At 32.0% G+C, this 12932-nt stretch overlaps 1 protein-coding gene across 1 annotated transcript; it reads left to right on the plus strand.

Annotated features, from left to right (window-relative positions):
• Positions 1–1380: 1380 nt before the first annotated feature.
• LOC136796393 (histone-lysine N-methyltransferase SETMAR-like) lies at positions 1381–4678 on the plus strand. Its single transcript, XM_067050018.1, has 2 exons — positions 1381–2314; positions 4656–4678. The coding sequence occupies exons 1-2, from the start codon at positions 1381–1383 to the stop codon at positions 4676–4678; spliced, it is 957 nt and encodes a 318-aa protein (XP_066906119.1).
• The last annotated feature ends 8254 nt before the right edge of the window (positions 4679–12932 follow it).

The raw sequence follows: 12932 nt of genomic DNA on the forward strand, positions 1-12932 counted from the left end.
AGTTGTATATTCAATGCTTACTCAAGTATCCCTATCTATTATACCATATTTACTATAAATAATCAATCCTTTTTCTATCGAACCAGTTTTAAAATCAGCAAAGGATTGTTTCATACAGGTAATGTTATTACATCTAACTACAATTGCCTGCTAGAAATTTTTTTATTTTCAAAATCTAAGAACCTATTGTGTGGAAATTATATAATTAGAAGTTTATAGCAATTGATGGAGATATTTTGATTAATTAATGAACTACTATACAACCACAGAGTTAATCATGTTTTACAGTCTTTAACTATTTCTTGACAATTAATAAGATTTCTTATTCAGACTGATAAAACTGTTCTACAATAATATGAAGTATAATCAGTATCTTAACTCAAATAAAAATCTAAATCCATAATAAACTTTATTCATTTATAAAGTTTTCCACTCATTGTTCTCACCGAAGATATCTTCGTAGTAGCAGTCCGTCGAAGCAGGCCATAATAAATATCTACAAGACACAAATTATGTTGAAACAATCACATTTGGCTGTGAGCTTGGCCACAAGTTCTAGGAAGATCTCAGCTCAGACTTCAAAGGAGGATTCTATGATGCATAATCAGAAGTGTCCAAGAAACATCACACAATTAGAGAAGAAGAATAAATGTAGAAATTAAGTTAGTGTTCAATGATCTGGATGTGTACCAACTCACGAGACTTACAAGATTATATTTGACAGGGCATATCTTTTGAAAGGACAATAATGTAACCCCACAGAGAATTATGAATGAACCTATAAGGAAACAGATGAGTGGGGATACCATGTTTTTAGCTGGAAAGATTGGGGGAATGCAGATGTGAATTAACAACAAATAGGTACTGTCAGGCATTGGAAGGCTGCAGCAGTTAACAGGGGAAAATAGTAATCTATATTGGAGCAGGCAAAGTCTCAAATGAATGAGATGCAGTAGAACATAATGATATATTTACAAATTAATTTAGTCATGTTAAGGTGTTTATATCCTTTTCTCATAAATAATGATTTTTTAGGCTAATTATTAGCTAGATTCTACATCTAAAAGTTATTCTATTTATTTCAAAACATCAATCTTAGTTATCAAATAGGAGTTAAAAATTCAACATTTGTTTCTCCTTTTTCAAGTACAATATATTTTTATGAAAATAGAGATATTAACATCTATTCACAACTACCCGGGCATTCAAAAAGTCCTGTCGTTTTTCGTTTGTTCGTTGTTTATTTTGATTCTAGAGTGTTTGCTAATTAATTCCGTTCAATACAACTTTTATCCATGTAAACACAAATGTTTATACTTTATGAATAGGAGGCTAAGGAGGATTAATTTAATGCAGTCACTATCCAACTGTCTAGTTAAAATGATTCCAGTTGAAACTCAAATTCGGTCGATTTTGCTCTATGAGATTAAACTTGGCTCAAAAGCTGCCGAAACTGCTAGAAAAATATGCTCCGTGTTTGGGGAAGATGTGCTGTCTGAGCGGAAGGCACAATTTTGGTTTTCAAAATTTCGTGGAGGCGACGAGACACTAGAAGACGAGGCACGCTCAGGTCGACCAACTGTAGTTGATAAGGAGGACGTTCGAAGAGTAGTAGAGTTGGATCCGCGTCAAAGTTGTTCAGAGATAGCCTCTCAACTTAATATCTCAGCCACCACTGCCTGGAATTACCTTAAAGAACTGGGAAAAGTGAAAAAACTGGATAAATGGATTCCTCATAAGCTTTCAGATGCCAATATGCTTGTTCGCTTGACAACTGCATCTTCGTTAACTTCCCGCTTGAAAGTCGAACCCTTTTTGAATCGAATCATCACCTGTGATGAGAAATGGGTGTTGTACAACAACTTCAGACGATCATATCAGTGGTTGTCGGCAGATGAGAAACCTAAACAATTTCCAAAACCAGATCTCCATCCAAAGAAAGTTTTGCTCATTGTTTTCTGGACAGCCAAAGGTATAGTGCATTTTGAGATTCTGAATCAAGGGCAAACCATCACTGCAGAAGTATACTGCAATATACTGGACCATTGCCAATCCAAGCTTAAGACTTTTGATCCCTGCTTAGTCAACAGAAGAAGACCTTTGCTTCTTCAAGACAACGCTCGACCACACACCGCCAAATTGACCAGGGAAAAATTGACAGAAATAGGCTGGGAAGTTTTGCCTCACCCACCATATTCCCCTGACCTGTCACCCACTGATTATCACCTATTCAGAGATCTCGACAACAATCTGAGACAAAAATGTTTTCAAGACCGTGACAACCTAATTCACGAACTGACCACTTATTTTTGCAGTAAAAATCAACAGTTTTTTAAGGAAGGAATTTGGGCTTTACCATCTCGTTGGGAGAAGGTTACCGACTGTAACGGTGGATATTTTGATGAATAAAGGTTATTATTTGAAAATATTTATTTATTTATAATTTCCCCCAAAAAAACGACAGGACTTTTTGAATGACCTGGTATAATTCGTATTAATACTAGGTTACTGAATAATTTAATCATAAACAAATGAAGAGAAATTTCTGAAATAATTTTCATTTAGAAATATTGTTGTTATTTTATTGAATAATTGAGTCTAGTCCTTACTAGACTTGTGGTCTTGAATAATATAATTTAAAAGTTTGTCAGTTATAATTGAACTGAAATATATTTATTTGTTCTATATAAGGTTAATTATTAGTTTAAAGAACCATCTTGATTTTTCCAATTCAAAGTTCAACTACATTAAGTACAGCTGTACTTTTTACTTAGTACAGGAAGTTTAGGTAAATTTTAAAAAGATTTCAATTTCCCTATTTGCTACCTTTGTAATAATGAATATTAATCTTATATTTCTGATTAGTAATTTCTTAAAAATGTTGCATTAGGAATTCATTACATTATTTGGACAAAAATTTAAACTAATTTTCCATAATCAATATAAATTAATACTTAAATTATTTACATATGTTTACAGAAGGGTTATATACATTTCTTAGATCTTTTAAAACACAGAGATCTTTTGTGTTGAATACATTTTTTGACCAAAAACTGAACAGGATTAGTTACACTGGTCCTCAAAAGAGTGCATGCAACAGTTCCAAGATTATTCGCTAGATCGCAGCACAATACACACATTGCACTAATAGCAAGAATATTGGTGCAGTATTATTGAAAAATTAAATTAAATTTAACGTGGAACTTATATTGAAACACTATAAGGCCTCTTTTCAATTACAAGTTAGAATATACTACCTTAAATAAATACAATATTTTTTTTTTAATTTGAATTAATTAAATATTCAATTTATGAATAAATAATAATTAGAACTTCTTTATAATTTCAGGTAGGTTTTTTTTTTTTTTTTTTTTTTTTTTTTATACTTGAACTTTATTTTTTACCTGAAGTTTAAAAAGGAGCTTTATACTATATCAATATAAGTTTTATAGTACTTTTTTCTGTAATACTCCATTATCGAGTTATTTTCTCGCAAACTCTTCAGGTTATTAGTCTTTTAGGTCATTCATTTTCCATATTTTTTAAAAAAGCGTTATCAGTCTCTTCATCACCAGCAAAGCGGACCCTCCCCACTCAACAGTTTTAATACGCACATGGCGCCGTCGACTCTGCACATACAGTGTATAATTGATATAGCCCTTAAAATATCCATGGGTAGAAGCAAACTCTTAACTGACATCATTGTACCTAATTATTCCTTATTTTTTCAAAAGAGGGTACAAAGAAAAAAAAAAAGTCTCTTCACCATCAAAAATGAATAAGAAGGCACTCTGTATTACAAACTAATAAATTATTAAAAAAAATAATTTCCTCCTTTCATCATGAAGGGTTTGAGATATAAACTATACTCTTTCTAACATTTCTTTTGTAGTTTCACTGTTCAGAGCGATCATCCGCATAAATGTCGTATTTTATTTCTTAAAAATCTCCCTATGTCCATGATTTCTATGAGAAGGGCTTGTACCGTCTGTATCACACACTGAGCCACTTTTACTCTAAGTATTTTTTTTTTTTGCGTATTCAGACCCTTAAAATAGGGCCCAGAACGTGAAATGTTACAACGTATTTCATTGTTATTGAGGTCTCGTCATATAAAAGTGACGTCATAGACAAAATAGATACATAGCCACAGGATTACCTAAGAAGTTGCTAAGGCAGATAATGTCGATCAAATAACAACTAATACATAGGTAAATAAATCGATCTATCAGAGAAGTAAGTACGTGCTTTGAAGTAAAAATTATCTTAAACCATACCTTGATTTCTTAAAATAGTTTTTATTTCGATTTCCCCCCTCCCCCTCTACACCGCTTACGCCCATGTACGAGATGTAAAACTAAACCAGTTGAGAGAAGTGATGGAGGATGTATGCCGGTGCAATCGCGTGCAGGGGCCAAGAATTACAGTGACTTCCAGTGCCACTAATTATTAGCTTTATTACGTAGTACATAACTCAGGTGTTATTAAAATGGAATCCAAAATAAAAGATAATGAAAAGGATGATTGAAGAAGGCAGGTTAGAAATAGTCGGAACGAACTTATACAGCTAAAATATAGCTGGTAACTTGGTTTAAGGTTTCCCAATCTTCAATCTTTTTGTTAGATTAATAAAATGTTTAATATGTGATAATTAGGGATGAGACTTCTAATTGATTAAAAGGTCAGAATTTGAACATAAATATTCGTTTATTTGTACGCAAAAATAAAAAAAAAAGCATAGAAGTATCTAATGTTAAAAAATTATCAAATGGAGAAAATTTAACTTAAAGAAGCCTAAAATAAAATATCATATACAACTTTTTAATTTGTTAAAAGAAAGTTTAAAAAAAGAAAAAATATACATTTAACTGAAACAGTTATTTTAATCAGCCATTGTCATCAATAAATGTTCAAACAAGATCCTTCTTTAAGTTTTCAAAAACAAATCATCAATGATTGTGTACTAATTGGTATCTGTATCGACCGAGAGATCTTTCCTCATTCAGAGACGTAATAGGTGCATATGGTACTTGGAAAAAATAAAATGCCTAGAACTAAGTTCATAAAATATAATTACATCACCTGTTTATTTTACGCTTTTCAGGAATGTATTGAGAACTATCTGCGTTGAAATTTTTATCTATGATTTTGTTTTGTTGATTTATTTATTTACAAAATCTTTGTTTGGATAAAAAGTAAAAAATAAAAGTATGAAAGGGAAGTATGGACTGAAATATGTACTTAATTTAAAAAAAAAAAAAAAATTAAAATGTAAACGACGATACTCTCATCTGTACTCATAATACATGAAGATAGGTGACTCTTTTTCCTAGCATATTAACAAAGTGGTTAAACTTAAACCTGAGGAAATTGTTGATTACATTTTAAACATATAAAAAATGTATTCTGAGATTTCAACAATATTTATTTTGTGAGTTCATCATGCTAATGATATATGTGTATCATACATTTCGGCGGTCTAGGAAAGGCAAGAATAGATTTTGAGTCAGTACTCGAGAATAGTCATTCCTGGAAAAAAAATCTTTTATTTTTACTTATCCTCTGTTTGATGTGGAAAAAATAGAAAACACTAAACCGCTAATAGCTACTCGTATAAACACAATCGGTCTTCTCGAAGATCTTACTGTGAGGTTGGAGCCCACTCATTAAACAGAAACAAACTATTTTCAAACATTCTCTGATCATTTCTCAGTTAACATTCAATACCGAGTTCAGATATAGCCATTAATTTATATTAGACGACATTAGTTTTGTTCCTTTCAAACTCATTAATCCTTCATGTCACCATACCATAATAAATAATATAATTAAGAAAATAATATACTTATTAACTAGAAGAAAAAAAAGTTAAAACATAAGTTAACTTAACGAATATTTAAAAAGTGGCTGAAATTGCAAAACGGCGTAAAATTGCAGGGTTGAAGCTCTCGGAACATTGCGGACGATGGAGAAAGAAAGATCTCCAACTCCATCCTCTAACTCGGTGTGACAATTGACAGGCATTTTACCTTCTTCACTCACGGCAGGGAGAGGCTCAACAAGCTGGCTGTATCACTTCCTTACTTCGGATTCACTTTCCTTAAGTTGCAGATCTACAAGGCTATAATACGTCCATCTCTACTCTACGGTGCAGTGGTGCTGGTATACCTTTTCAGGACCAGGCTGGACGATCTGCAAAGTTTCCAGAATTCCCATCTTCAGCGAATAGTCAGAGGGCCAGAAAAAGTGACCTCCGCGAAGAGCTCCAGCTCCTCTCTGTTCAGGCGTTCATAGGCCGAAGGTACATCAAGTTCTGAAATGGGCTGAAGGCCTTTGCTAACTCGTTGTTCAGAGTGATAGCTTCTCCACCAAGACCTGGGATGTGGCAACACACTGTCTCCTTGATTAACTTCATCGCCGAGGGAAGGGCTTAGGACTCACTAGTGGATTACCACCAGCAGTGGAGCGGTCCCTCCCCGTTCCAAGTCATCCCTCGGCTATAATGTGAAACACGCTTTCAGTGGACACATCCAATTTAGGCAACAAAAGGACATTTCTTAAATACGCTATATATGTTATTATTCATACATTAAATAAGAAACATGGGGGCATTTAGCACAAAATACTACTTGTTTCCAAACTGTTGCTAGCCACGTGGCTTTCTTGATCCAAGAAATTTAATAAATAATTCAGTTCCGAAAACAGTCAACTCCACTATCAAATATTCAATTTTTTTTTCTCGTTACTATATTATCAGGCAATAATATAATTTATTCCAAAAATAGTTAAATCAGTTGCAATAAATGAAAACCTTGTATTTTATTATAGTTTTGTTTGAAAATTTTGGCGGTATAATATTAACTTAAAAAAAAAATTATATGAACTTAGAAACAGTATGATAAACCTTATTTCACAAGTAAAACAGTTTCGCTCATTAGCAAAAACTCGTAAATTGAAAACAAAGGCTCAGGGTTGCTATGGGATTATCATTTGATGAATTAAGTTGTATGTATTTTTCCTTCAATTATTAATCCGCAACTGGCATTTATTTAATTAATAATCAGAGGTTTGGATGACGTAATAAATTTTATCTTCTGTTAGATATTACTTTTGAATCATTCTATTGGATTTAAATTCAAACTTTAATAGTTTGATTGTTTTATTGCTTTAATAGCAAAATACAAAACATAGTGATTACGATAAACCTTAACCACAGTCTCCCCTATTTCTCTTTTAATAATGAGAAATTATCACAGTTTGAGTAATTGATGGATGAATTTGGTTACAACACTAGCATATCAGCTGTTTTTTGTTTTGTTTAAAGCTATTAAAGCAGAAAGTTGGGAAGATAGAAAAGGCTTTGATTGATGGGTCCTCACTGCACTCACATCTTAGTGCATGAAATATGTCCTTTTATTTTTAGACGGGACGGGCATGGTTGACGGAAATATTATACTCTTTAACAAGATTTATTTCACCGCCATGTGTTATCTGACCAGGCTTATACTATATTAAGCAAATTTAGCATTCATGAAATTCAATAGTCTTAATTTCCAGTACCATAATATAACTACATTATATGTGTGTTTATACGTTGTTTTCTTTTTATTACATAGATTTAATACTAACGTAAGATGTTATATTTCATTATTAGTTTTTGTAATTACAATGTTTTGTTCTTCAAAGTAGTCTTTGGAGAACCTATATCTTTTTATTACCTATTTTTTTTTAGAACTATCAGACTCGGAAATGCTTTGCTATTGCTAGATCTAGGCATGTATATAGATTAATTGAACGGACAATATAAATTTTAGTTAAAATTAAACATACATTATTATTTTTATTTACATACTGGGTTAATGATAGTAATAATTGCTTATTAGATCTATTTAGTTTATAGATATCAAAAAGTAATAACAGTCTATAGTACAATCTATAGAATATGTCAAATGAAAAATAATTTTTTTTTTGTGTCACATTGGCCAAGCAAAACAGCCGCGAGTGTACTAAATTTAATCTTATGATGATCTCTAAATTATTAAAACGACGGCGTGCAGGTGTAAGGTGTGTGATGTAAAAGTGTTTAAATTTGAAAAATAATAAGTATTTAGTAACAATTACCATATTTATTAAAATCGAAGATTTGTTCAAATTTATGAAAACAAAAATTAATATACAAATGAATTGACATTTTATAATTGAAGTGAAAAAAAAATTAAGTAGTTAATAAATTATTTAAAAAATATATATACAATTGGAATAAATAAATAGCTCAGGAAGCACATATTGCGAAATCTTGTATATAAACTCACGTGTTTTACTATAATATTAATATCAATGATATTGGAGAGTGATCTTGAACGACCCTTTAGCTATGAACTCATCTTGAAGCAAAAAGTACACTAAGTGATAAGTTGGAGTGTAATGATAAGGGAACTGCCTGAAGAACTTAATGTGTCAAGGTTCCTTGGATGAATGCCTCCAATAAGAATAATATACATATACAGCCCACCTTAAAAGGGAATTTGATTTTAAGTTCAGTAGGCAATTTCTTTTTTACATTAGGTCCTCGACATCATACCTTCTCTGGCTCTGGGATACAGTCTGCTCAGTCGAAGGTCACCCAAGTGTTAGAAGCGTAAGGAACTTCCTTATTCTTAAAGAACACTATTTATTTTGTAAATACTTCTAATAACTACATAATCTTTACAAAATGGAAATAAACATTGATGGTAATAGTACAACTGAGATGTTGTTACAACAAACTCTCGAAAAAGATCATAACACCAAACATTTTAGGAGGGAATCCTTCCCGGCCAACCCGCCCCAAACGTTTCGTGTTGGTGAGTGTGGCGCACTAGTTGCCCTGAAAGGTGCGAAAAAGCTGGGTTGAAAAGAGGAAAGGTATATCTTCTCATTGATAGTTCGAAAGTTCAGTTGAAATATAATCATAGATTTACTATCTTTTTCTTTCTCTTCCTGTTATTTTCTTTCTTCCTCCGTTAAGCAACATGTTTTAAACTTTTATTGCTTATTTTTTGTAGAATAAAAGTAAGCAAATACTATTTTAAATTATTAATATATTCTTTTATGTCATAATTTCCAAAAACTATCTATTCAGTTTTTTGTTTTGGGGATGTTTTGCTTCAGCAACTCTGTTCTTATTTGAGATTCTTGGTTTTTCATTTTTTAAATTTTTTATTTTCTGCTTATTTGTAATTTTCGAGGTCATTTCAATAAAATAAAATTTCAAATTAATAAACAAATATTTCAAATACATTAAACAATATAAGCTTACAGTTTGGATTCATTTTGGTCATACTAAGCTGTTTATTTATCTAGTGGAAAAAATTAGCAATTAATCCTTGTAAGTAAAATTAAAAAGGAGTATATTACCGATTACATCTTGAGCAACATCTGATATTTATACACAAAACTAAAAAAAACACTCAAAAGATAAAAATAATACACTAAGAAAGGATCTTAATAACACGGTATGGTTTTAACCATAAAAAGAAAACTACAGTGTACACTTAATTCTTGGTTTGTTTTTCACTCTGGTCTAAGTATATACTGATTTTCTGCATTGACCAGATAATAAGGTAACGTATATGATATGTATATTATCATGACATATAATAAGAAAATTTTTGATTTCTTTTGAAGCATTACTGCACAAATATAGCTATTCGTTCAATTAGAACTAATCCAGGAGGAACCATTTACTATTGGCTGTCTCAACATCTTGCTTATGAAATGATGTAGAAGTGCCGCTAGAACCCGAAGAACATTACAAAGAACATTCCAGGAATTCGAAGAAGCAGCAGCTAAAATGAGCTTCAAGATTAATGAAGATAAGACTGTATTCATGAAAAATTTAAGAAGGGTAGTGAATATTAATGAGGAATTAAGAGACCATAGTTTTAGCTCTGTAAAGCAGTTTAAGTACCTGAGAAGCCTGGTAACAGATGGCAACAAAGTAGAGAGCGAAATGGAGGCCTACGTAGCAGCAGGGAATAAATGTTATTTCTCACTCTCAGAGAGATCTCTTTAAAAGAATGAAAGTGATCAGCAACAAAACTATTGCAAGACCAGTGGTAATCCATGGTTGTGAAATAGGGCCCTTACAAGAAAAGCGGAAGGGTTGCTCAACTCCAGGGAGAGAAAGGTATTGAGAAGAATATGGGGAGAATTCTCGGAGGAGAAGAAAGAATCAAAAGCTGATGGAACTGTTTGGAGAACCCAACATCGTGGCTTTAGTGAAAAGAGCATAAGACGGATAGGACACGTAGAGAAGATTTCCAATAAAAGGATATCCAAGAAGAAGCAATATGGGAAACCAGATGGAAAGCGGAAAAGTTGACGTCCACGATTCAGATGGCAGAACAATGTGGAAGAGGATCTAAGGTGGTTGAATGTTAGAAGATAGAGAGAGAGAGCTACAGATCTTGGAAATTGATCGACTGTGGTGAAGACCCGGGTTCTTGTAGTATCATAATTCCATTATAATAATATAAAGATATGTTTAGTCAAGGTAATAAGTGTTACCTACGTATTCGTTATCTAATACATACATAATTGTCTACCAGTTTCGATCGGGTTTAGATCGGCACGAGATTGGAGCATGTTATACAAATTCACAGTAATTAAATTCGAATAGATTTCTATTAAAATAAAAAGAAAAGTTGGTAGGAATGCTTTCAGTAATCAGCGTTTCCTCCATCTTCGGTAACATATCAAATTTTATTATTTAATCAAAGGCACCAACAAAAACACAGCAACGCTACAGGAAATAACGTAAACTGGGCACACAGTGCAATGCTGTATACAGAGGAAAATATCGTCACAGGTGAGATTTGTCCTTTTTAGTGTAGTACTACAACTTTAAAGTGATTTCCGGATGTTTAATGATGGTTTGCCCTATAAATAGTAAAATTAAATTTGCGTCTTTTAGTATGAAAAAGATAGATTAAAACAGACAGTTTACTTTACAAAAACCTGAAAAGTAATAAACTTGGAAAGCATGAAACCACATGAACAGACGATTATTCAAAAATTGCGTAAAAAAATGGAAGGCTGCTTACAGTCGAAGAAAAAACAACAAAAACAGTACTGATACTTTCATACTCCTTCCACTCTTCATCACCATCCACAGTCTCCACCACAGCAAAAAATAGACGTTAAGCTACCGGTCAAAGAATGTGAGGAAATTGAAAAGTCCTAAGTTATTTGCAGGAAAGGTTGTCCAAATAAGTTAATGACAAAAAAAAGCACAGAAAATGACTCCATTATGACACGAATCTAACCAGCATTAAGGCTCCGGACCTATCGGAAATGAAAAAATGATTAAGCTGCAATAACTGACTACTCCTGGAAAAAGGTGCTCAAAATGTTGATAAAAAAAATCTATTTAGCAAAATATTCACTTCCACTCCTTTACACCTAACCTCCTCGATTTTCCTACACGATCCTCGACTTTCTAGCGTTTCGGTCACTAAAATAGCTGCGACAAATGATTACCGTGAATGACTAGGAATAAGCACTGGTCTGATAATGGTTAATATTTTGGCAGTTTGTAATGGCACTGGTAATGTTTTATAAACTTTTTGCCTTTGAAGTAACACGTAATCATCTGGCGGTCATACCAGTCATTAAAGCGAAAAGGAGCTGGATGCTAAAACTTTTTATAATCACTTATCAGATTCAAAATGGTTTGATGCATCTCGTTGAAGTTATATAATAGAGTCATCTTTATCAACTCTTTTATTTATCATTAATTCACTGATTCTTAATTGGTATTAATTTTTATAATCAGCTTAAAAAAAAATAATGTTGATATCATTTATTTATCTAATCTAACAAGTTATTAATATGCCTATACTTTATTCCTCAGTACTGCAGATTTTCACTCAGCAAATATTACAGGGTTTTGCCTATTGTGGTATTTACAAAAGATATAAAAGTTGAATTTATATCTTTATTTATGAAATATTATCGATTCTATAGAAAACTGAAATAAAATACTTTTATTAAAATAATTTTATTAAATTTTATTATTTTATTAAAATAATTTTTTTTTCGTAATAATAATAATTCGTAATGTTGACGAAATAAGTTATTGAATACATGTGTATGTATAAACAAATAAATAATAAACTACTTGGATTTTTTTTTTCGTACTTAATAAACTACTTAGTTTTTTTTCTTACCTCCTGCAGCAAAGAAGAAGGCATTTACAAATATATATATACATATACCGGCTATTTCATTTTCTTGTTTTGCCGGGATGGCATTATAAGAATGGTTACCGGGCCCGCTGAAGGTGCTGTCAACAATGATGACATATAATAAACTACTTAGGGAGCTTGGGAAAATCAGATAATATCCTGTTACTAAACAATAAGAACAAGAAGAAAGATAATAAAAAATTAACTTCCTTATATAACTTCAGTAATTACTATTCATCATATAGATTCACGGCTATAACTACACTATGACCTTAACTGGACTCACGAAACCTTATAATACCACAAGGCAATCAAAGGGAGAAGATGCACTAAAGTATACATAATAAGGATTATGTATGTATGAACTAATAATGTTATTACTCTTAATGAAGAGAACGAAAAAAAAATCATGATATAGAAACCGTTCAGTAATCAATGCTACCTGTTACTCACTTTTTTATATTTACTATACTAATTTTACACAAAAATGTTAAAACAATTGCAAAATATCTTTATTTGAAAACACAAGAACGAAAAGGACATCCATGTCCGAAAAGGAGATCCATCTGAGATGGACTACTGAAACCTACTGAACTAGACCATCCCTAACCAACCTCAGGGAAGAGATACCGCTGCATATTGTTCTTACACGTGCCTCACATGCCATTACAACCGAGATGTTTCCGCCAGATAAAACCTTTCTTC

Source organism: Halyomorpha halys, unplaced genomic scaffold (genome assembly GCF_000696795.3).
Source record: "Halyomorpha halys isolate HHAL.00 unplaced genomic scaffold, Hhal_1.1 Scaffold126.1, whole genome shotgun sequence".
NCBI lineage: Eukaryota > Metazoa > Arthropoda > Insecta > Hemiptera > Pentatomidae > Halyomorpha > Halyomorpha halys.

Bases quoted from the DNA above. Each gene is read 5' to 3' on its own strand.
- LOC136796393 (XM_067050018.1), top strand. From the start codon at position 1,381: ATGATTCCAGTTGAAACTCAAATTCGGTCGATTTTGCTCTATGAGATT. The intron at 2,315-4,655 runs GTAAAAATCAAC...TGTGATAATTAG, and splicing joins ACTGACCACTTATTTTTGCA to GGATGAGACTTCTAATTGAT.